Source organism: Petaurus breviceps, unplaced genomic scaffold (assembly GCF_028583685.1).
Source record: "Petaurus breviceps papuanus isolate PSGF00001 unplaced genomic scaffold, PetGlider_PUasm1.0 171, whole genome shotgun sequence".
In the NCBI taxonomy this organism is placed as follows: domain Eukaryota; kingdom Metazoa; phylum Chordata; class Mammalia; order Diprotodontia; family Petauridae; genus Petaurus; species Petaurus breviceps.
The window spans coordinates 11,874,716-11,899,705 of record NW_027185754.1 but is presented as its reverse complement, the minus strand read 5'-3'; the positions used below and the strand labels follow the sequence as shown (position 1 = coordinate 11,899,705).

The 24,990-nt window shown below is 41.2% G+C and overlaps 1 protein-coding gene across 1 annotated transcript in view; it reads right to left on the bottom strand.

Moving 5' to 3' along the window:
* MYLK3 (myosin light chain kinase 3) overlaps nt 1–24,990 on the bottom strand; it is a 48,487-nt gene that overhangs the window by 4,252 nt on the left and 19,245 nt on the right. Inside the window, exons 4-10 of the mRNA XM_069082563.1 lie at nt 22,416–22,930; nt 20,658–20,763; nt 18,029–18,122; nt 13,899–14,008; nt 10,442–10,583; nt 6,806–6,876; nt 818–946 (exon numbers count right to left, since the gene is read on the bottom strand). Coding sequence (XP_068938664.1) covers nt 818–946; nt 6,806–6,876; nt 10,442–10,583; nt 13,899–14,008; nt 18,029–18,122; nt 20,658–20,763; nt 22,416–22,930 — 1,167 coding nt within the window. The remainder of the gene's footprint in view (nt 1–817; nt 947–6,805; nt 6,877–10,441; nt 10,584–13,898; nt 14,009–18,028; nt 18,123–20,657; nt 20,764–22,415; nt 22,931–24,990) is intronic.

Here is a 24,990-nt window from a genome sequence, read left to right as displayed (position 1 = left end):
TAACACACACAAACAAAATAAAAAACCTAGCCGTGTGACCTTGGGCAAGTTACTTAAACCCAATTGCCCTCCAAAAAGCAAAAAAAAAAAAGGGGGGGGGCGAAAAAACATCTCTGTAGGTGAGAAGGCCGAGAACTCTGACGGAGATTAAAAGAATAGATCCAGAAGCAGTGCAACAAGCTTTTGAGGAATCTTAAACAGGTCCCTCTCCCCCTTTCTGTCTCCCATCACAATTAATCAATTTGGGCCCAAACCTCAGATGGTCAATCAATCTTCTGTACTTTGATCAAATAAAAATATCAGGAGATATCTGTGAAACAACCAGACTGGGTAAAATACTACCCAGTCTCTTCACAGAAGCACTGGTACCCAGAAGCCTGACTGACTTAATATTCATCTTCTCTAGGCTTAGATGGTAGGATGCTACAGAGAGAGAGATAGGAAATTGATCCAAGCTGACAAGGTTCCCTGTCCAGGCCTGAGTTCCACCCAGGTCCCTTAATTCTTCACACACAGTGTATGGAAAAGGCCAAAGGGCCCAAGCTGTGACAAAATGATAAATAGCTTTCCTGGAACTGAGAGCCAAGAACTTCTCCAAACTAGAGCACGAGGTCCATGGTCATGGGAAGTTGAGGATATTTAGTCTGGACTTTTAAATCCTCCACCAACTGCATCACAGCGTTATTTCCTCTTCCCAGTGAGAAAAAAAATATCGGGGGGGGGGGGGTGTGAAACATGCAAGCGGCAGGCATTGCCAAAGCCAGCAGAGAGTTTTTCTCACTGCTAGCCTACTGCCTGGCCAATCAGAATTACTTACAGCATGTACGTGATGACACCCACACTCCACATGTCGGTGGGAAAAGAGACAAAATCATAGTTCACCACTTCAGGGGCCAGGAATTCTGGGGTGCCAAAGTTCACTTTCAGCTTCTCCCGGGGCTTGTACCTGTAGCCAGAGTCCAGGGGGAACATCAGAGCTCTGAGAAAGGGGTTTGTGAAGAAATAAAGGGTGCTACAGGAAAAAATGATTCTAGGGAGATCTCTCCGGATTTAGGTCATTACTAGACTCCTCTGGCAACCACACTGTCTTGATACCACTATGTGAACCCTTTTTAACATGGAGGAGGTAAGATAGATATTCTCCCTCCCTCATGCCCTTATGCTCTTGGTTACACACTGAGATTGGGAATACAGAGCCAGGAGATACTGACACAAAGGAAATGGAGGGACCTTGCTCTAAATGTGGAGAGAGAAGAAATGCAGTTTGAAAATAAACAAGCAGCAAATCATTAAGGTGAAAACTCTTTAAAATAGAATTTTATCGGCATTTTTTTTGTTTTTACATCAGCTACAATTCCCAGTACATCCCACCCTCTCCCCTTTCAAAAGAGCCATCTTCTATGACAAAAAGAAAGATAAGGAAGGAAAGTAGGAAGAAAGAGAAAAGAAGGAAAAAAGAGAAAGAAAAATGAATAACAACCAACACATTGAAAAAGTCTGACACCGAACGCAGCATTCCACATTTGTAGTGCCCCACATCTGTGAAGAAGTAGGGGAGGCACATTCTTATAGATGTTCTTTGGGGCCAGCTTGGTCATGATCATATCATAGCATTCAGTTTTTTATTTTTTATGTTATTTCTCCAATTGGTGAAAACTATTTAAAGTGCTGAGGGGCTTTGGAGTGCTTGGGTTGGTGGTATCATCTAGGGAAGACTTCTTGGAAGAGACACACCCTGAAACTGAAGGCCCTGGCTTCAATTCTTTGCTCTTCCTGCTCTTCATCATGACCTGGGGTAAATATAAGCCATTCAGCTTCTCTGCCTGACTCCCTCCTCGCTTTGCATTTTCTTGTTGGAAACAAATGTCCAAGAACCACAGTTAAGCACTCTGTGCTTGGCCGGTATCTCAAACTCTGAGGACTAAGAATTTCTTGTTTTCCCTCAACAGAATTTTATTTTTCACAATTACATGTAAAGATAGTTTTCAACATTCACTTTATAGGATTTTGAGTTCCACAATTTTTTCTCCATTCCTCCCTCTTCTCCAAGATGACATGCAATCTGATATAGGCTATACATGTACAATCATATTGGACATAAGGACTTTCTAATAATACCAGGTTTACAGGTATCTATCTGTAATTGGGGAGGTGGGGTGTACAAGGAAGAGACCACTGCTCAGGCAGGTGTCAGATCTGTGCTAAGAGACTCAGCAGCTAAGAAAACAGAAGCAAGAGGGAAAGAATGCCTTCCAGAACTCCCAGAGATAGGCCCTGCTTTCAGGCCCTGGAATCTGGTTGCCTAGGATACCCACCCAAGCTGGTACTTCCCACTCTAATACTGGGTGAGCATTTCTTGGAACCCACCACCTCCTCACCAATATTGTTGTTCAGTTTCATTTGTGTCTGACTCTTTGTGACCGCATTTTGGGTTTTCTTGGCAAGGATGCTAGAGCGGTTTGCCATTTCCTTCTCCAGCTCATTTTAGAGATGAGGAAACTGAGGCAAACAGGGTTAAGTGACTTGCCTGGGGTCACCCATCTAGGAAGTGTCTGAGGCTGGATTTGAATGCAATAGCTGCACAGAAATACATTCTAGGGAGACAGCTCCCTCCATCCTCTATTTACTATGCTAGGATTTCATATTCACATGTGAAATGGATTTTATTTAGAGTCAAGGATACCAAGGGAATAATAGGAAGAAAGAGATCCTAACATTACCAGATTCAAACTATACTACAAAGCTGTAATAATCAAAACAATTTGGTAATGGATAAAAAATAGAGCGGTTGATCAATAGAACAGATTATGTACACAAAGCAAGTGAGAACACACAAACAGGGAAGTTTGAAAAAAATGTGAGTTGGAGAGTAGTTCAAAAAGATGATGAGTTACACTGCTGACATGCTGGGTTTGAGATTTAAATCACCAAAGTTCTGAGCTACTGGGGCAAGAGTTCACTATTTGACAAAAACTGCTGAGAAATCTGAAAAGTAGTCTCACAGAAAATGGGGATAGATGAACATCTCGCATTGTATAGCAAGATAAGTTCAAAATAGGTACCTGATTTAGATATAAATAAGCAAATTAGTAGAGCATGGAAGAAATTACTTTTCAGATCTATGAATAGGGAAGAATTCATAACCAAACAAAAGACAGAGAGAGGTTCACAGGAGGTAAATTGGATAGTTTTGATTACATAAAAATTAAAAAGTTTTTGCACAAACAAAAACCAGTGCAACTAAAATTAGAAGAAAAGCAGGAAACTGGGGGGAGGGTTTCTTTGCAAAAGTTTCTCTGATAAAAGTTTCATTTCTCAAATATATAGGGAACTGAGCCAAATTTATAAGAATGAGTCATTCCCCAATTGATAAATGGTCAATGGATATGAACAGGCAGTTTTCAAAGGAAGAAACACAAATTATCAATAGACACATGAGAAAATGCTCTAAATCACTAGTGATTAGAGAAATACAAGTTAAAACAGCCCTGAGGTAAAACTTCACACCCATCCACTTCTCTAAGATGACAGATAAGGAAAATGACAAATGCAGAAGGGATATGGGAAAATACACTAATGCATTGTTGGTGGAATCATGATCTAGTCTAACAATTCTATTTCTTTTTTATTTTTTTTTTCAAAGCAGTTGAGGTTAAGTAACTTGCTCAAGGTTACATGACCAGGTATTTCTGGGTGGGTGCTAAGTGTCTGAGCCCAGATTCTATCCAAGGTCGGGATGATTCTGGTGCCGGTGCTCTTACTCTACCTGGCCGCCCCTAGTCTAACAATTCTAGAGAACAATTTGAAATTACATGCAAAAAGCTATTAAACTATGCATACCCTTGACCTAGCAATACCACAACTTACACCTCAAAGAGATCAAAGAAAAAGGAAAGGGCCCATATGAACAAAAATATTTATAGCAGCTCTTTTTGTAATATCAAAGAGTCAGAAACTGAAGAGATGGCCATCATTTGGGGAATGTCTGAACAAGTTATGGCATATGAAAGTGGTAGAATACTATTGTGTTATAAGAAATAATGAAGAGATTGGTTTTAGAAAATTCTGGAAAGACATATATGAGATTATACAAAGTGAAGTGGACAGAACAATTTCCACAGTAATAGCAGTATTATCAAGATAATTAACTGTGAAAGACTTAGGAAATGATCAGTCCAATGACCCACAACCATTCCAAAGGAATCATGAAGAAAAATGGAAAGCAGATAGATTGAAGCTTATTTTCCTCTCTCTTTTTTTGTGTTTTTTTTTTCTTCCCAGAACATGGCTTATGTGGAAATTGGTTTTGTATGACTTCATATTTTTAATAGCTTTTGTATTTCTTGCTTCCTCAAGAGGTGGGACAGGAATGGGAGGAGAGAAAGAATCTGGAACTGAAAATAAAATAAGACCAAATGGGACAAAAAAACAGGGAAGTTTGAAAAACCAGTGAGTTGGAGCTACCGGTAGTTCAAAAAGATGATGAGTTGCATTGCTGACACGCAGGGTTTGAGATTTAAATCATTAAGGGTGGAACAGGTAAAGATAAGCAAGGGAGTATCTTACAAGCTTGGGGGAGGGGAAGATGGAGAGTACAGAGAAGACTAGGGAAGAGAAAAACCAATAGTACACTTTGGCTGAAAGATGGAGTGAATGAGAGGGTGAATTAATAGTGAGAAAAACCTGGAATGGTTAAGTGGGAAACAGATTAGAGAAGACCCTAATTTAGGAAATTTGCATTTTATTCTCTGGCAATGGGGAGTCAATAAAGAATTTTGAGCATGGGAGTAATATAGCAGAAACAGTGTTTCAGGAAATTAGTATGTAGCTTTTGGAGATTGAGGGAAGGAGGAAAGAATCATCTTATAAATTGAGTTAATTTTACAAGCATATATATATATATATTATCTCTCCAAGCAGCTCATAAATTCCTTGAAGACTGGGATCATGTCTTATGGATCTCTAAACCCTCATAATCTACAATGTGCACATTGTAGACACAATATGTTTGATGAAGAATGAATTAAAACTAAACTGCCTCCCCTAGGTTTACTGTCTCTTATCCCTCTTCCTATAAGGTGATTTGGAAATGTAGTTAATCCAAAGAACAACTGTAATATAAACAAACTGTGGAAATTATCCTGTGTATTTGCATATGAAAATAGATGTCTGCCACCAAGAGTTTAGTGCTTTGTTCACACATTCTCCCAAATCCTTCCAAAGAGTTGAACAAGTTGTTGTATATGATTGTGATGGAATACTATTGTGCTATAAGAAATGATGAGCAGGATGCTTTCAGAAAAACCTGGAAAGACTCATATGAATTGATGCAAAGTGAAATGAGCAGAACCAGGAGAACATTGTACACTGTAACAGTAATACTGTATGATTATCTACTGTGAATTACTTAGCTATTCTCAGCAATACAATGATCTAAGACTTTTGATAAAAGGTGCTGTCCATCTTCAGAGAAAGAACTGGTAGAGCCTGAATGCAGATCAAAGATAATTTTTCTTTACTTTCGTGACTTTCTTTATTTTTCATGGGGTTTTTTGTCTGTGTTTTCTTTCACAGCATGACTTACATGGAAATGTATTTTGCATGACTACACATGTATAACCTATGTCAAATTGTTTGCTTTCTCAATGAGAGGGAGTAGGGAAGATGGGAGGGAATTGAGAATTTGGAATTCAAAATTTTAAAAAAGAATGTTACTATTGCTGGTGTGACCACCCCAGCCCTACCCATCCTAAGTCCCCAAGCTGCTATGTATTCCCATTTCATTGTGCCTTCAGGAGCCATATTTAATTTTTGAGCTTCCTTTCATCTTGGACTTCTTTCTATCAGAAGAAGGCCCTTATTGAATCCCTGGCTTCCGTCTTCTGCCTGTTCCCCAGCAGGAGCAGACACACTGATATCACCCTCATGGCCACTTCCAAAATCTCCTGCTGCCACCATCACTCATCAACTTTTGTTCTTCTAAGATTCACTCAATTTGTCTATACCCCCTCTAACTGTGATACTTTCAAGATTTTGAACTCTAAAATTCTTCTCTGTTCATTACCTTTTATCCTTCTACCTCTACCTCTGCCTCACTCCTTTAAAAATATTCTTTATCCTGGGAAAGAGTTTCATGTTATTCTGAATTTACTTGAGGCTGAGCATGGTGACACAAGCCTGCAGCAGGACTATGGCTAAACTACAGTGGGCTATGCTGACTGGGTTTCAGAACTAAGAAAGGGACTAATGTGATAAGTCACCTGGGAGTGGGGGACCGCCAGAAGGAGGGATCCAGAACAAGTCAAAGCTCCTAGGCCAATCACTATTAGGATGGATCCTGTCACTAACCCCCAGTTCTAGCCTGGGCAAGAGAGGAAGACCTAGTCTTTTTTTTTTAATTTATAATTAATTTATAGAATAAGTTAAAATTTCAGAAAAAATTTTTGCTCTTTGAGAGTTCCTAAAAGTTATAAAATACTATATTTATCATATTTCATGTATGTCTTTGTTTTTTTCTGGTCAATGAAATGTCACATGACAGACCTCACCTCTTTTAAAAGGGGCTAATAGATGGGTCAGTTAGGAGCAGATTTGTTTACATAAGGTCAATCTGCTATTCAAGTCAGTTTAAGCTATTTCTAAAAGGTGGCCAGGGATAAGAAGATTTAGTGAACAAATAAATGTTTTATTTATGTTCAAGCAGTGTTTATTTCTTTTTTTCCTTTAGTCCCAGCACCTTGAATATATTGGGTGCTTAATAACAATTGTCGAATTGATTTGATATACAAAGGTAAAATGGTCTTACCTTCTGGCCAGTCCAAAGTCGATGATTTTAATTTGATTTCCCATCTGATTTACACATAGTATGTTCTCCGGCTAGGAAAGACCAAGAAGAGAATTTGACAGATGGTTGTTACTCCTCTGATAAACGAAGCACCCAATAGAGGCTACTTAACCATTTTGTTGAGCAAAACAGTTTGCTGAGTGAATAGATGTGTTAGGGCAGCAATTTGGAGATCTCACTCTTTCAGGGGTCTGCAAGATCAAAACTAATTTCACACTAATAGATAAAGTCAGATGGTAATCAGCTCTCATAAAAATTAGATGTATCTGCAACATACATTTACCTTTAACCTGTACTATTAACATTTTCTCCATCACTTCCTTAAGTCTTGACAATCAATAAAACAATAAATCAAACCCTGATTTGTGGCAGTTGCATATTTCAAAAGTAAAAATGTTCGCACTGAAAGTTTAACAATTGGTTCTCCCAAGCTTGTTTGAGTTACCCCCAACACACCCCAGGATATATAGAGTCCACATAAACAAAAGCTCTTTTTAAGGGTGAAAATTGCTCTGATGGCCTAACAAGGAGGCCTGAGATCTCTACCATGTCCCCTTACCACGTGGCTGACCTAGGAATTGGGGTCAAGGCAACCTTGGACAAGGTCCATCATTCTAAGTGTGATGTTGCAGCCAACCAGCCTGAGAAGCCAGGGTGTGGGGGACTCAAATCCCAGGGTGGGGTTGAGGACTTGGAACTGGGATTGTATTCTAGAGGAAGGAACCAAGCTAAGCTGTGTGTATATTTGTTTTATAGCTTGCTTATACTGTACAAGTCAGTTCCATTGTTATAATTTTGCAAACTTCATTTGCTGATTGATTGCTTGACTGATACTTTTCATATTATTGAATTCTCTGTATGTAAGTACTGATGTACAGATAGGCTCTGTATTAGTGAGCTTTGTAAAAGTACAGATAGAACTTTTAAAGTGAGAACTCTGTCATCATCAGAGTGATACCATCTAGTATAAATGTTCATATTGTTGTCTGGCATTCAACTTGACCTAGACCATTTGCTTATAGGAACTGGGCTAAGCTGTTCATATATTTGCTTTATACTTTTGGAGTAAATATTTCTTTGTCACAGGGCTGGGGGAAGAGTTCAAAGGGTCCTGAGACCAAAAAGGGTAAGAATTGTTGTTTTATAGAAAGACTGAAGGCAAAAGGAGGAGACAGCAGAGTATAAGATGGATAGTGCCATGGAAGCAACAAACAGGAGCCTGGGCAGACTTCAGGAGATAATGGAGGATAACAGGGCCTGGCATTGCAGTGGTCCATGTGGTCACCAATCCAATGTGTCTGAAAGACTGACAAAACAAGGCAAACTATGACTTGGGTAGTCAGGTGGTGCCATAGTGCACAGAGCACCAGGCCTGGATTCAGGAAGACTCCTCTTCCTGAGTTCAAGTCTGGCCTCAAACACTTACTAGCTGTGTGACCTTGGGCAAGTCACTTAACCCTGTTTGCCTCAGTTTCCTCATCTGTTAAATGAGCTGGAGAAGGAAATGACAAACCATTCCAGTATCTTTGCCTAAAAAAACCCAAATGGGGTCACAGGGAGTGGGACACGACTGAACAACAACCAAAAAAGCCCTACTATGCTGCTTGATTTTTTTATATTCCACCTCTTTTTGTTAGGCCCTTAAGATAAGAATGGTTTTTACACTTTAAAATAAATTTATTTTAAAAATATAAAGAGCATTCTACTTTACAAAGACAAACAGGCAATGGGCTGGGTTTGGCTCCAGGACCATTCATTGTTGGTTGACTCCTGTTTTAAAGGACTGTGTAGACCAAAATTCTGAGCAGCAGCAAACTTCTTGCAATCTGCATTTCGTGAAGTGGCTTCTAAGGCACTTCTAGCTAGTTTTCCCTTCTCCTAGAGGGCAGCTAGGTACACAGAGCATGGGGCTGGGAGTCAGGAAGTATTCATTCACCGACTCTCCACAACCCCATTCTGAGTCACGGATCTGAGTTCAAATAGAGCCTCAAAAACTTATTAGCTCTATGACCCTGGGCAAGTCACTTAGATTTGTCTTTCTCAGTTTCCTCAACTGTAAAATGGGCATAATAATAGCACCTACCCTTTGGGATTGTTGTGAAGATCAAATGAGAGAATATTTGTAAAGCACAGTGCTTGGCACATAAATACTTATTCTCTTTTCTGCCCTGAAGATAATGCAATGTTATCTGGGAAACTGGAGCTATGAAGACACAGATATCTCTGGAACGTGAAGAATCTGAAGAAGTCTGAACTCCTCAGGTAGGACCGGAGGGGCTAGATATGAGGCAGGGGCTGGACTGAAAGCTTTTTTTTTTTAATCATCTTAGCATGTTTAACAGATTAGCATCAAAAGTCTTGTCTCTTTAGGAGAGTAACTGAAGCTTTATCTATCTCGCAGGAGCAGAGTCAGCTACCCTACCATATTCCCTGCAGAGTTGTTCTGAGCAATGAATAGAACAGGGCTCTAACCATCCCTGGGATCCACTGACTAAGCGCCCCATTATGAAGCAGCCTATAAAACCCCCATTTGGGGTTTTCTTAGCAGAGATACTAGTGTGGTTTACCATTTCCTTCTACAGCTCATTTTAGAGATGAGGAAAATGAGGTAAACAGGGTTAAGTGACTTACCCAGGGTCACACAGCTAGTAAGTGTCTGAGGTCAGATTTGAACCTAATTATTGCTAATTGTTATTATTATTAGTTTATTTGGCTCACAGAAAAAACTAACAATCTGAGTGAGGATCTTGAGACCTCATTCTTTCTAAGGGAGAGGCACCAAGGAAACTCCTGCTGAAAGATATGGCTTTGATAATTAAAAAACTTTTAGGGAAATAATGCCTTTCACTAAATTCCTTTTCCTCCTTTTTCAGTAGCCTATCACCTTTCTGTTAGGAAACTGTCAAAGCTTTAAAACAAATTCTAAGGTCCTGAAAATGGATTAAGGAGAGTAACCAGGCTTAGAGCTGTAATACTGGTATTTATTCTAGGTAAGGTTCTTGCCTATAGCCACCTTTAATCAGGCTGATTGGTTTAGGAAATGATTCTCTAGGATTCCTTGACATTTCAAGTGATTATTGTTCAGACTGATGGAGCAGACCATTAACTGATCTGTTACCTAAACTCTGAACGCTTGCTCAATCTTAACTGTGAGATTTTTGTCTATTGTTTGAGGACATTATAAATTACAGCCCCAAGAAAGATTAACAGCTGCATTTAGTAACTGCTCATCTTGGAATCTTTCCCAAAGCAGAAATGTTTAGAATGTTTCATTTAAATTAACAAAATGCTGGTTTGTGCCTAAAATACAGAGTAAAGAGTTTTCTTCTGCCAAAGAAGCCAGATCAAGACTCCAAACATATTGAGGTGTACTGGAAAGACTGGAGGGGTCAGGACATGTGTGTTCTGGTCTGTGCCCTAACATCAGCTGGCTATGTAAATCTGGGCAAGTCATTTATCCTCTCACAGTCCTGCTAGGTAAAAGGAGGGGGTTAGATTAGATGGCCCCTGAGGTACTTTCTAGCATTGACATTCTAGGATAATTTAATTGCCAGCCAGCTCCAACAGTCTCTGACTCTAGGATAAGTCCTTACAGACCTTCAGGTCCAGGTGCAGAATGTAATGCTGGTGCAGGTAGTGAAGGCCCTCACAGATCTGTTTGGTGAACAGGACAGCATCCAGCTCTGTCAGGTGGTACTTTTCATCTGTGATCCGGTCAAATAGCTCACCACCATCAACACTGCAAGTTGAAGCAAGAAGAGGCTGTGTCAGTGAGCTCCTAGGGAGATTCTGTTGTGGTCACCCCTGTCTTCCCACTTACAGCAAAACATCCAAAACAATGTGGTTTTAGTGACTGAAAGAGTGCTATATTTGGAGCACAAAAGGCTATAGGAGAGGGGCCCTAGGTGGCGCAGTGAATAGAGCACCAGCTTTGAGAATCGGGAGGATCTGAATTCAAATATTGCCGTAGACACTTAACACATACTAGCTGTGTGACCTTGGGAAAGTCATTTAACCCCAATTGCCCTGCCTTCCCTCCTCCAAAAAGGAAAGGCTATAGGAGAAAAAGAATACGCTTTTATTAAGGGCCTACTATGTGCTGGGCACTGTGCTAAGTGAATTTGATCAGAAGACCTGAATTTGAATCAACCTGTGTGACTAAAACCAACTCACTGCCCCTCTCTGGTTTCCTCCTTTATGAAATGAAAAGGTTGCCAAGAAGCAAAGACAGAAAGAAAAGTCCCATCAACATGCCAAAATATTGATAGCAATACTTTTTTGTGCAGTAGCAAAGGACTGGAAAGAAAACAGATACTCATCAGTTGGGGAATGATTTTTTTAAATGGACATACATGAAGGTAATAGAATATGTGTTGTTTTTGCTTTTTGGAGGGGGGAGGGCAGGGCAATTGGGGTTAAGTGACTTGCCCAAGGTCACACAGCTAGTAAGTGTTGAATGTCTGAGACCGGATTTGAACTCAGGTCCTCCTGACTCCAGGGCCGGTGCTCTACTCACTGTACCACCTAGCCACCCCTAGAATACTTTAAATATGAAGAATTCAAAGAGGCCTAAGACTGATACAGAATGAATCTTTAAGCAGAACAATATGCAATATACCCAATGACTACAGTCATATAAATGTAAAGAACAAAAAAAATAAAGCGTTTATACTTATCATAACCGAGAAGTGTGGCTTCTGAGAAGAGTTGAGAAAATTCCCCTTCCTCCTGGAGACTCTGGGTGAGGATTATTACATACCCTGACAGATTCAGCTAATTATATTAGTTGGTTTTCCTAGAACTGCTTTATTTTTTCTCTTTCTTTTTTCATTTGTAAGCTCCCTGAGGGCAGGGACTGTCTTTTGCATTCTCAGCATTTAGCACAATGTCTGGCACAAAGTAGGTTTAATAAATGTTTATTAACTCATTGATTCTTTATTACTCATCCACTAGAGGATGGGGGAGGGATCTATTCATAAATGAAGTTACTGTAAAAACAAAGAATATAATTTAAAATGCTTTTTAAAAGAAATACAATGTTTGATTTAAGTGATTTCAAAGGTCTTTTGCAGCTTTGAATCCTATAAACTGAGCAGTAGCCCTCACCCCTCTCTCATAAGCCCCAGGTTTTCATCTTCATCATTCAGGAGCTGACCCTGGAGACTGTTAACAGTCACCAGGATCTTTCCTCTTGTTTCTGCTTCTCCTACTGTCTTCTGGTCAATATAGGGATAGGTGAAAGGGGAGAAGTGAAAAAATTCAAACCTACTCATTCTGGGAAACTGGAAATAGAAAAAATAAAGAGTTTTTGTATTCTTTATTAAAACATGTTGATTATCCAAGTTCTTTCTGACCCTGGAAATCACAAATCATCTAAAATTTCCTTTAGTAAAACTTTCTGATCTAGTTCTGCCTGAAGGAGCTTTACCAACAATTACTCCATTCATCAAACCTTGTTTACAGAGCATGGGTCACTGAGGGATGGCGATGAAAAAAAAAATTTGTCCTACATCACATAGCAAGTTGTTACCATGAAGTTATTCAGTCATATCTGACTCTTTGCGACCCCGTGGACCACAGCACAGCCAGCACTGTCCATAGGGTTTGCCATATTAAGGGGGTTTGCCATTTCCTTTCCCAGCTCATTTGACAGATGAGGAAACTGAGGCAAATATAATTAAGTGGCTTTCCTGGGATCACACAGCTAGTAAATGTCTGAGGGTGGATTTGAACTCAGGTCTTCCTAACTCCAGACCCTGTGCTTTACCCACTAAACCAACTCTCTGCTTCACATAGCAAGTAGGGTAGGGCAAAAGGAAAATCAAAGGCCTTCTTAAATCATAGATCTGAGCATGTGACCCCTGGTATCAAAATCTTCAATGGCTCTTAGGATAAAACCTATACTCCTGATGTTGGCATTCAAGGCTTTCCATGATAAGTCTCCAATTTATCTTTCTAAATCTATCTCCCACCGTTGCTTTGGTATAATCTCTCCACATCAGCAAAACTGAACTACTTATCATTTTCCTAATGTGTCCCATGATTTCCTCCATGTCTTTCCTTATTCTTTTTGATACTTTAGAATAACCCTTCTTTATGCCTATTAAAATACTAACCATCCTTCAAGACCCAACTTAAATGCCACCTTGTATTTGGTCTTTTGTTACCATCTCAGTCATAAGTGATCTCTCTCTTCCTTAAACTTCATCGCATTTTGTTCTTCCCTTATAACTAAAATCTAGTCCAACCCCTTCATTTTACAGATGAGGAAATCAAGGCACAGAGAAATGAAATGACTTGCCCAACCTCACACAGAGAGTAAGTGGCAGACCAGGAATCTGAATCTCTGTCCTCTACCTTGAAATCCATCAACCTTCCTCTGGGCCAGTGGGGTCAAACTCAAACAGAAGCAGAGGCCACCACACTGAACCTAAAGATCTGGGTGGGCACATACTGACTTAGAAAACCACATATTGACATCATCTATGTTTTACTGTATTTGTGTTTATTTTGTCAAATATTTCCCAGTTAAATGAATGTTTATTAGCTGAGTGATTCTTTTTTATAAGGGATGACTCACTTACTGGGGGATGGAGGAAAAGGATCTATTCATAAATGAAGTTATCACAAAAACGAAGGATATAATTTAAAATGTTTAAAAAAAAAAGAAAGGAAGGGTTAATTGGGTTCAGGTCACATTTGGGAGTGTTGGTGCCATGTGCCCAGGGCTGCCTATTGGAAACCTTCACTTCAGACCATGCTGCCAAGTCCTGATTACTTCAAGGGTTATCAAGAGAAAGTGGACTTCTGCCTTGGAAATTCTGGCTGTGCCCATAAGAGCACAACATTGAGCACCGGCCCTAGAGTCGGGAGGGAGGACCCGGGATCGGTTCCAGCCTCAGATACTTAACACCCACACACAAAAAAACTGGCTGTGTAACCTTGGGCAAGTTACTTAACCCCAATTGCTTTAAAAAATAAAATAAAAAAGAGCACAACATTGTCCCCCAGCTTCTGCCCATCGCCCCATGTCCCCCTTGGTGGTTACACTCACTATTCCATGACCAGAGTGAAGCTGTTTTTGCTCTCAAAGGCATCATAAAGCTGGATCAGATTCACATGGCTGAGCTGGTTCATGATGTTGATTTCATTCTTCACTTCCTCCTGGAGAGAGAGGCATTATTGGAATATGGGGTTCAAGATGAGAAGCTAGACCACTACTTAAAAAACACTGTTTCCAAACACACACACACACACACACACACACACACACACACACACACACACCCTCCTGCTTTCCTTTTTCTTGTTCTAGGTCTCCTTTTCCCTTTGTTAGAATCTATTAGACTCTAAGATTTGGAAGAGATCACAAGTTACCTAAGTCCAACCCCACTCCCTTTAGAGAGGAGACTCAGAGAGTGACTTGACCAAGGTCACAGAGACAGTTACCAGCAGAGCCAGGACAAGAATTTATATCTATTAATTCTTAGTCTAAGATACTTCCTACTCCCTGGTCAGAGTAAAGAGACTCCAAGAAGCATGACTAAGTGAATTTTTCCCAAATATTTCTTTTTTTTTTTTTTTTTCAGTTGGAGGGCAATTGGGGTTAAGTGAATTGCCCAGGGCACACAGTTAGTGGGTGTCTTAAGTCCTCAACTTCAGGGCCACTATTCCACCTTGCTGCCACTCCAAAATATTTTTAACCTGTGAGAGACATATTTCTGAACCTGATGGTATATATCATGAGGGTATGACTCAGTAAGCAGCCATTGTTTTATACTATCTGTCAAAAGATTCCGCTCTCAACTACATGTGTGACAAAGGCTAATGCTACTCTTGTCCATCACCCTCCTGGTCACAGAGTGGCAGAGAAGTTATTATTGTTCAGTTATTTTCACTCATGTCCAACTCTTTGCAAACCAATTTGGGTGGGGTCTTCTTGGCAAAGATACTGGAGAGGTCTGCCATTTTCTTAGCTCCAGCTCATTTGACAGATGTGAAAACTGAGGCAAACAGGGTTAAGTGACTTGCCCAGGGTCACACAGCTAGTAAATGTCTGATTTGAACTCAGAAAGATGAGTCTTCCTGACTCCAGGCCTGGTATTCTATTTACTGAGATACCTAGCTACCCCTGGCAGAGAGGTGCAGGGACTTAATGAGATCATAGGTTTAGAGTTGGAAGGGATCCTATATATCATTTAGTTTTAAAGATGAGGAAGCCAAGACCCAGGGAGATGGGTGATTTGTCCAAGGTCACACAGTTAGTGTGGCAGAACTGGGATTCAAACCCAGATCCTCTGATTGTAAACAACATTTATTCCACTGCACAGTGCTACCCCATTCTATGATTCAGAAAATATTCAAAGCCTCACTTTTATTCCAGTTCAATTCTTTTAAAATACATACTCAGTTCCTATTTGAATTATATAATTCAGCTGGGTTTTTTTGCTCTCCCCCCCCAAAAAAAAGATCCAGATCATACATAATTCAATTTTTTAAAAAATCAATCAGCATTACAACTTGGCTCAGGACTCATAAGTTAGTACAGTCCCTTTCATTTCTGGATTCCCAATTTCTTTTGGTCCAGATCTCTTAAAGGAGAAAAAAAGTCCTATAATCCAGTGACTCTGGCCTTCTTGCTGCTCCTCACCCAAAGACACAGCATCTCCTGATTTTGACTCCAGGTCTTTCACCGGCTGTCTCCCATGCCTGGAATGACTGTCCTCTTCCTCTCCCACCCCTGGCTTCCTTGGCTGCCCTTGAGTCTCAGGGCGCAAATTTAGAGAATCCACCCCAAATGTTCACATGGACTATTTGTACCTGACCTGTGGCAGACCTTTCCAAACTCACATTGGTCTGATAATTTTGTTCCTTTTTAAGAATAAAGGACAACCACCAAAATCCCACCTTCTTCAAAAAGCCTTTCCCAGCCCCCCTTTAATGCCAGGCCACCCCTCTGAGCTTACTTCCAATTTATCCATATGTATCTTGTTTGTACAGTTGTTTACATATTTGTCTTCCCCCGTGAGACTGTGAGTCCCTTGAGATCAGAGACTGGTTTCTTGGTGGTAGAGGGGGGAGGTTTTGAGGAAGGGGTTGCCTTATTTTGGATACCTACGCCTTACTTAGCCCAGTGCCTGCCATACAGTAAGTACTTAAATGCTTGTTGACTGACAAAGGGTTATCTTGCCTTTACTTGAAGACCTCCAACAAATAGATGACATACCTTGAGGTAGCCCATTCCGCTTCTCTGACTGCTCTAATTATTGGGAATTTTTCCTTATCCAGGCACCAAAATCTGCCTCTCTGTGCCTGCCATGTATCACTGCTAGTTCTATCCTCTGAAGCCAAATAGAATAACTTAATTAATCTATCTTAGACACAACAGCCCCTCAAATACTCTGACGGCCCCAGATATCTTCTATCCTCCAGGTCAAAGGTGTCAAAATGTGGCTCAAACCAGATGAAAGTATAATAAGGAAATATGTAATAAAATAAATAAAAATACAATAAAATATATAGATAATATGAACATGTGGTTTCTAAGTCAATTTGCAGCCCACAGGGGCCCTTATGTATGGTTCAGTAGCCCCCTTTCCCATCTGAATTTGACACAATTATATTCTAGGCTAAATCTCCCAAGTCATTTCAGTTGGTCTAATTATGATGTGACAGCAAGACCCTTCACCATTCTCAATGCTCTCCTCTGGATGCTCCCTAGATTATCGGTGCCTTTATTTAAAAGCAACACCCAGAATTGAACAGAGTACTTCATATGTGGTCTGAGCAAGGCTTAGTAATAGCAACAACTAGAATTGATGTAGTCCCCTCAGGTTTGCAAAACACTTTACAAAGAGGTCGTTTGATCCTCACAATAACCTTGCAAGGTAGATGCTATCTATTATGAGAAAACTGATGCAGACAGAAATTAACTGACCTGCCCACTTGCCCAAGGCCACACAGCTAGTAAATGTGGAGGCAGGATTTATTCAGCTTTTCCTTACTCCAAGTCCCACACCCTACCCACTGCACCACCTCCCTCATTCTGGACATTAAGCCACTAAGCAACTAAGATTACATTTACTTTTTTGGCAACCATGTCACCCTGTAGAGTCATACTGAGCTTGCAATTTGCCAAGAATTTTAAGAGGAACTTTATATCCATGCCGCTACGATCTTGTACTGATGAAGTTGATTTTTTAAATTTCTGTGTAAGACTTTAAATTTATGCTATTAAAACATAACTAAAGGGTAGAAAACATTTCAACAGTTCCTGAATTTAGAATATAATTTTTGTTTATTTTTTAATTCATTTGCTTCCGCTTTAGCTAAATAAAATACCAAATGTTATTTAAAGAGCCACTAGGTGGTGCCGTAGCACACAGAGCACCAGGCTTAGAGTCAGGAAGACCTAAACTCAAATACATCTTGAAAGACACTTAGCAGCTGTGAGACCATGGACAAGTCACTTAACCTCTGTCTGCCTCGGTTTCCTCTTCTGTAAAATGGGGATAATAACACCAACACCTTCCCAGGATTACTGTGAGGATCAAACAAGATAATAATTGTAAAGCACTTTGCACACTGCTCAACACATAGCAAGCACTATATAAATATTAGCTAATATTATTATTAGTATTTATTTTCTCAGTTGCATATGGTAATTAAGTTTAAATTTAAAACATTTTTAAAATGTTTTCCTAATAAATTTCATCTTATTAAATTCAGCCCAATATTCATTCTAATGTAACAAGACCTTTTGGGACCTTCTCCTACAATTCATTAACTATCTCTCCCAGCTTTGTGTCACATGTAAATCTACAGAATCAGAGACTTTGAGCATTAGAAGGTACGTCAGCAGCCATCCAGTCCAACCCATACGCCAAAGGAGTCCCCATTATGACATACTCAACAGGAGGCAGATGGAGCATCACATGTGAGGGATGGTAAGAAAGTCAGTCTGACTGGCCTGCAGCGTGCCTTACAGGGACAAATGGACAATAACTATGGAGAGGCAGGCAGGAGCCTGGCTGTAAAGGCTTTAAATGCTAAACAGAGGAGTTTGTATCAAGAGGCCACAGTAGAAAGAGCACTGGATATGGAGTGTGGGTCCGTGGGTTTGAATTCCAGCTCTGCCACTTGGCTGCAGGTGAGAAGGGGCTCCATTTAGAGCTGGCTCCTTACCCGCTCCTTGGCATTCTTTACTTTGATGATCTTGGCTGCCAGAGAGAGACCAGTGGACTTCTCAGTACACTTGTGGACTTGACCAAATCTTCCCCTGTGGAGATACCAAGCACAGAAGGCTGAGAGCCTTTGGAGTCGATACATCATCCCTCAACTCAGAGTCAAAGTAATCCTACATCTTAGTCATCTGTGCAAATGGTAGGTCAGGCACCTGGAGAACAGAAAAGCTGAGAATCTAAATGGATATGATCTTATGAAGGCAAGTCCTTTGTAAAACTGTACCATTAAAAAGTCATAGGAGCAGGATTGAGGGCTGGAAGAGACCTTTGAAAAGATTTAGTCCCACTCCCTCATTTTACTGTGGAAGGAACGTATTGCTACTTAATGGAAGAACCATGATTTTCAACCCAGGACTCCTGACCTGTAGTCTAGTGTGCCTTCTGTTGTCTCCTGGACAGTGTGCTACAGAGAAAAGGGAATTGGATCTGAAGTTAGAGGACCTGGATTAAAATCTTGACTTCTGTGCAACTGTGTGACCTGAGTTTAAATCCTGGCAAATTACCTGATCTTTGGGTCTTAGTTTCATCATCTTACATAGGTTCCCAAAGGGGGTGATACTGTCCTCTGGGGGACACTGGAATGATCCATGGGAGGCTGTAGTAGCCTCGGGTGCAATTGGGGGGCATTGAATAAAAATAATGGGGGAGATAGAAGCATAAGAAAAGAAGAGAAGATGAGAAAATTTTGAAAAAACATTAGCACATGCTTCATCTACTGTATAACAGAATTAAAGTCATAGTGATTACATTATTTTCCAAAAAAACACACAAAATTAAAGTTACAACTGATCAGAGGGTCAAGTCTGTCGACAAGTCTTAACAAGCAAGCATGTCGTGCATTGTTGGGAAGTCCAGCATGCATCAGCAAGAATACATGCTTGTAATGACTTGTTTACAATATGGTACTATCTGGTCACATGACACAATATTGTGTTATCAAAATTTCAATGCAGGAAAAAAACCCACATATTTATAATAAATTATTAAATTTCAGATGTATCATTTAAAAAATATTTTATATATTTTTGAAATTAAACAAATTTTTTAAGAAAACATTAAAGGGTTAAAGAAAGTAGATTTCCAGGGGGTGCTGAGTAATTTTTTTTAAAAGGGGGGGGGGGTGGCAGGTCAAATAAGTTTGAGAACTTCCGACCTAAAAGATAAAGGGTCTGGACTAGATGGCCACTGACATCCCTTCCAACTCTGTCATCTCATGAACATCCTTACCTTACAGTGGTCAGAAGGGTTAAGTACCTCCCCCAAGATCACCACCACTTAATGGAAGAACCATAACTAGAATTCCGAACTCCTGGTTATTATTAGTCCAGCATGTTTTTCATTATTTCCTCTGAACAATGCATAGTGGAAAGAACATTGGATATGGAGTCATGGGAGCTGGGTTCAAATCCCAGCTCCGTTATTTCCCACTATAATAGGATTTTGTTTTGTACATACCCAAATCACCTAAGCTGGTGGAATCCATGTGGAAAATGGCAGCGACCTGCTTCTAGGAGAAAACATTTTGTATGGGTACAGCCTCTTTCTGTTGACTATATAGCTGGAACGGTTTTTGTCTTTCAAACTACCAGACTGAGACATTCTCTCTTTCTGGTGGCATCAAAGAAGGTGAAGGTCCCATTTATTCACAGCATGAGCACTATGAACAGAGTTGGATGAGGGAAGGGTCATCTTCCCCTTCCTACTTATAGACCCAGTGGCCCCAAGAATCAAGCCTAGAGTCTGGCTCTGGTCTGTTTTATTTACCCTGTTCAGTTCTAGGCACAAGCAATGGTGTCCCCTAGATGTAGACATGAGTCGTGATGACCCTGAAAGCAGAATTCCAGACCCAGTATTGTAGGCAGCTCAGCAAGGAAACCCTGAGAAGATGGGGGGGGAAGGGGAGGGTGCTCCAGAATCAAGCTCAGGGAAACTTTGGACTTGAACTTGGTGCAACTGTGCTATATGGGAACTGAGTTAAAGCTGTAAACCTAATGCCCCTCTCTTCTCCAAAAACTGAGATGGTAAGGGAGGGGGCAGGAATACTGGGGGAGGGGGAGTAGCGTTTATATGTTTGCTCTTTTTGTGTCTTTGAAGTCAACATTTCTTTGTAAAAGCTATTCTGTTAAGTGGTTAAATGAAACAGGAACCCCCTAAAGTTGAGTGAACCATCCCCTTTTAGGGTATTGGAAAAACCTGAGTAAAAGGTGAGTTGTAACATCTCTGCCCCCCTTTAGGCAATGTGGGCCAGGTTAATCACAGTTAGACTACCCATGCATTTGTAGAGGCAAATGACTTCACTCTGGGTCTCATTTTCTTCCTCCATAAAACAAAGGGGTTGGAATATATGTTCTTTAAGGTCCCTCCTAGCTCTTAGTCCTATGATATGTGGGACTTTGCTCCCAGTCTCCAGATTCATGGCCTTAAATTTCCCACAATCCGCTAAGCTAGCCTGGAGCTAGATTGGTGAGGAAACACCGGTGTTCATCCTCTGTTCACCATTTCAGTTCTCCAGATACACTAGCACCAGACCCCATGCCAACCACCCCATCGGAAGAGAAAAATCCACCTACCCTCCCAAGACTTCATGCTGGCATACGGTGTAGCCTGTGGTGATCGGTACTTCCTTGACACTCACTATCCGGTGCTCAAATGGGGCTGGGGGGGGCGGGCTATCATCTGAAGAGGACACAAACAAACATCACATATCGTCATCACTCAGGAAGACTTGGCTGGCAGCATATGCCTCTCAGCAGCCTCTTATAATCACACTGGTTTGTACATTGTTTACAATAATGAGAGCAGCGTAGTCTAAGTAGGGGTGGGAAAACTGGGGCCTCAAGGCCACATGTGACCCTCTAGGTCCTCAAGTGTGGCCCTCTGAACAATTCATTCTGTGAAGTTTGGATTTGGTTAAAGGGCTGCACTTGAGGGCCTAGAGAACCACATGTGGCCTCAAGGCTTCGGGCTTCCCAGCACTATGGGAATAGCTAGCCTTAGAGTCAAGAATACCTGGGTTCAAATCTTGCCTCACCATATACTGAGTGTGTGACCTGAGACAAGTCATTTAACTCCTCATTGCCCCTAGGGACCTCTCCTAAAACTGCAGAGCTGGTACCAACCTGGTAAAGGATGTTTTCTCACCAGGAGCTCCCTATGCTAATGAAATCATGGATCTAGTAAAGAATAATAACTCCCCTTCCCAAAGAATTTTATGTTTTTCAGAGCTCTGTCCCACTCATTTTCTCAGTGACTCCTCACAATGCTTTGGGGGTAGGTAGAACAAGTCTCTCTGTTTTTCAGATGAGGAAACTAATGCCTGTGGAAGGGCGAGGACTTGCCTGACAAAGCTAAGTCAGCGGGGAAGCTGGGACATGGAGGGAGGCTCCCCCCGCCCCAATAAAGTCAGTCCTCTCTCAACAGGCTGGAATGTGATCACAATGTCCTGCAAAAGTGATAGTTGTCACATGGCAATAAGCACAGGGTACCTCAATATGTGGAAATGAATATGAAAAAAATGCCAAGTGAACAAAGTAGAACATGAGTTAGTCTGTGTTAGTGTGAAGCGATGGGAAAACCACTGGAGCCAAAGCCAGAAGACCCGGATTTGAATTCAGGCTCTGCCATGAAGGGTTGTGGCACCAAGGGCAAATAAATCCCTTTCCATTTTGAGGTCTTAAGTGTCCTCATTTGTAAAGTGAGGCTAATAATATTGCACTCCTTGTCTTGTACAGTTGTTATAGAGATCAAATGAGGGGAAAATGGATTTTACATATATATGTAAAATCTTTGGAACCATGAAGTGCTATATTAATGAGTTATTATTATCAAAATTATTTCAAAATACATGTAAGTATGAAAAAGATAGGAAGAAGGCTTGAAAAGGTTTAAATAAAATTTCAGCTTGATTAGATTTCTTTTTCTCTAGAGTTTGGTTGTTGTTATTATTATAATTTTTATATAACTAGGGGATAGATACAAAGGCATCTGGCTTCTGGATCCCATTTCCTAGATGGCAAGGTGATAGCTAATCTGGGAAACTGAGCTATGTTGATGTTGGTTTAAATTTTTTTTTCATTTTTATTGTATTTAATATTGCTAGTAGCACATAGTCCAGACTCAAAATAATGAGTCCTTTTCCTCTCCAGGCAATATCTGCTTTTTAAACAAAAGTCTTTAATGCCTAATCCAAAGGAGGAACTCTAATAGTGAGAATATAGGACATCATGGTAAGTCAGTGGAAGAGATTCCTTACCCTGACCTAGGGCTGCCTTGGTAGAAAGAGAGCTCTGGAGAGAGCAGCTAAAGTCAACACAAAGGGAGTCACTTACCCAGCACCAGACCACCTGCCCTCTCACAATGCACACTTATTCCTGCAGCCATGGCTTCTCCCTCTATAGCTGTTGCTGCATTTTCAGGCTCCTGGGTTCCATTTCCTGGGTTTCTTTCTTGTTCAGCTGAGCTTCCAGTGGCCTCTCTCCTATCCTTCTGGGCGGTGCTGTGTCCCATTACCAGATCACCTTCTGACTCAGATCTATCCTCTGCTTTCTGGTCATTAGTCCCAAGGAGAAAGGTTCCCCTCTCCTTGGCTTGTGGTTCATGCTCACTCCCTCCTGCTTCCAGAGACTTCCCTTCAAGGCCAATCCCAGTGGGATCAGTTCTGGAGGGCTGGAAAGAGCCTATGGGCACCCATATATCCTGCCCACATGCGGTTCCTCCCCCTTCAGAGGACAATGAAGCCAAGGGTTTGGGTCTAAGGGCCTTCTCTGAAGAGCGACCACAACCTCCTGCCGGGCTCACCAGCATCTCCCCTGGTGTATCTGTCTCCTGCACATGGATGGACAACCTGGGGAGAAGAGAAGTGGACACAAAGAATCTTTCTACATCCACTCCCACTGGGAGCCTTTATCACCATTTCTTCCCTTTGTTGATAGCTCTTAACCACTCTGACCTTCAGTTTTCTCATTTCTACAGTCTGTGCCTTTCCCATCTTACAGGATTGGGGGAGGAGGGGCAGAGGTCACATGAAATGATGGGTGTGGAAGTGCCCTGTGACCACAAAGTCCTACACAAATGGGAGATATGGGTGTAGTGGACCAGGATGCCACATTTGGCCCCTAGAGTGGCAGATGTCATAGGCTAATAGATCAAAAACATGAAAATGTTATGGTAATATGGTATTTTTCAAATGTAGCATGATGGAAAGAGCATTGGACTGGGAGCCAGGAGATCCAGCTTGGCTGTCTTCTTGCTGAATTGCCTTGGTCAGGTGACTTCTCTTCTCTGGGTCTCAGTTTCTTTATATGTCAAATGGGGGGAGGGGGACTGGATTTGACTTTCTCTAAGGTGGTAGAACAGAAAGAACAATGAAGCTGGAGCCAGAGGATATGGGTTCAAATTCCAGCTCCACCACTTAAGTGTGGGCAACCCAGGCAGATCCCAATTTCTCTAGGTCTCAGTTTCCTCATCTGTAAAATGGGTGGGATCCACCAGTGCTCTTTAGGGTCCCTTCTAGTTCTAAATCCTTTGATCTTATGGTTCCTTCCAGATCTGTGATTCTATGATAGTCTATAATTATCAATCACAACAGGCTTGAGGGAACCCTGACATTACCAATTCAGAGAGTCTGCACTGGGTGAAAAGGCAATGATTTGGCCCAGCATGAACTCATGGGGTAGCCCAGATGCCCTCAGGTTCCCTGCCAGACTGTGGATTTCATATGTAGGGTCACCTGCTCAGGACAGCCAGCTCCCTCTGCTGCCACAGTATCTTTCCCCTCAAAGTGACCTTTAAGCTTGGCAGCAACACCATGGCAATTCCTGGTTTCTTTTTCAGAGGAGAAAGCCCTGGTGTGTGGGTGTAAGCGTGGCTCTGGATTATTAGCAGGCTGTTGCCCTTGTCCCTCCTGAACACAGTATGTTTGGCTCCCTCCTGCCTGAGCCCGGATCTATGGACACCTTCTTGTGAAAACCACACACAATAACATGTGGACATGAGATTTAAAACACAGCATGTTCAGGGAACACATCCTGAACCGTAAGTCAGGAAAAAAGTTCTAAGCCTGACTCTGCCACTAACTTGCTATGGGATCTTGAGTAAGCCTCTTTCCATTGCTGGGTTTCAGTTGCATCATCTGTAAAATGGGGATAATAATGCCTGCCCTGACTACAATGCTCTCTTCAAGGTCAAATGACATAAGGGAGAAGAAAGCAACTGACACGCCATCCCCCAAAGGACTTAGAATATTCTAAGTCCTCTCAGCCTCCCTCCCTGGAGGCCTACATTCACTAGCCCTCAATGATCATAACAGCAGTGATATGATCTTATATACTAACTTTGCATTCCAAGTGTCTCCTTTTTCCCTCATAATACCCTGCAAGGGAGGTAGAAAGGGTCAGAAAGAACTGCCCCATTTTATAGATGAGAAAACTTATAGGCAGCTAAGTGAGCCCAGTGGACAGAGGACTAGGCCTTGAGTCAAGAAGGCCTCAGTTCAAAATCACCCTCAAATGCTTACTAGCCATTTGGGCAAGGCACTTAACTTCTGTCTGCCTCAGTCTCCTCATCTGTAAAATGGCAACAGGTACCTACTTATGAGGTTGAGGATAAATTGGAATAAATTGGATAAATTGATAAATTTGAAATATTTGCAAGATGTATCGCAAATCTCACAGTGCTGTTTATTTTTTTTTTTCACAGTGCTGTTTAAATACTAGCTATTATTAATATTATTAAATGAGTTTATTCCTGCCATGAGCTCCTGAAGAAATACAGAGACTTCGGGCATAGGGACTTTTAATTCTCTCTTCCCCTTTAACTCAACTCCCCAATCTTTTTGAACCTCATTCACACACATACACACACACACACACACACACACACACACACACACACACACACACACAC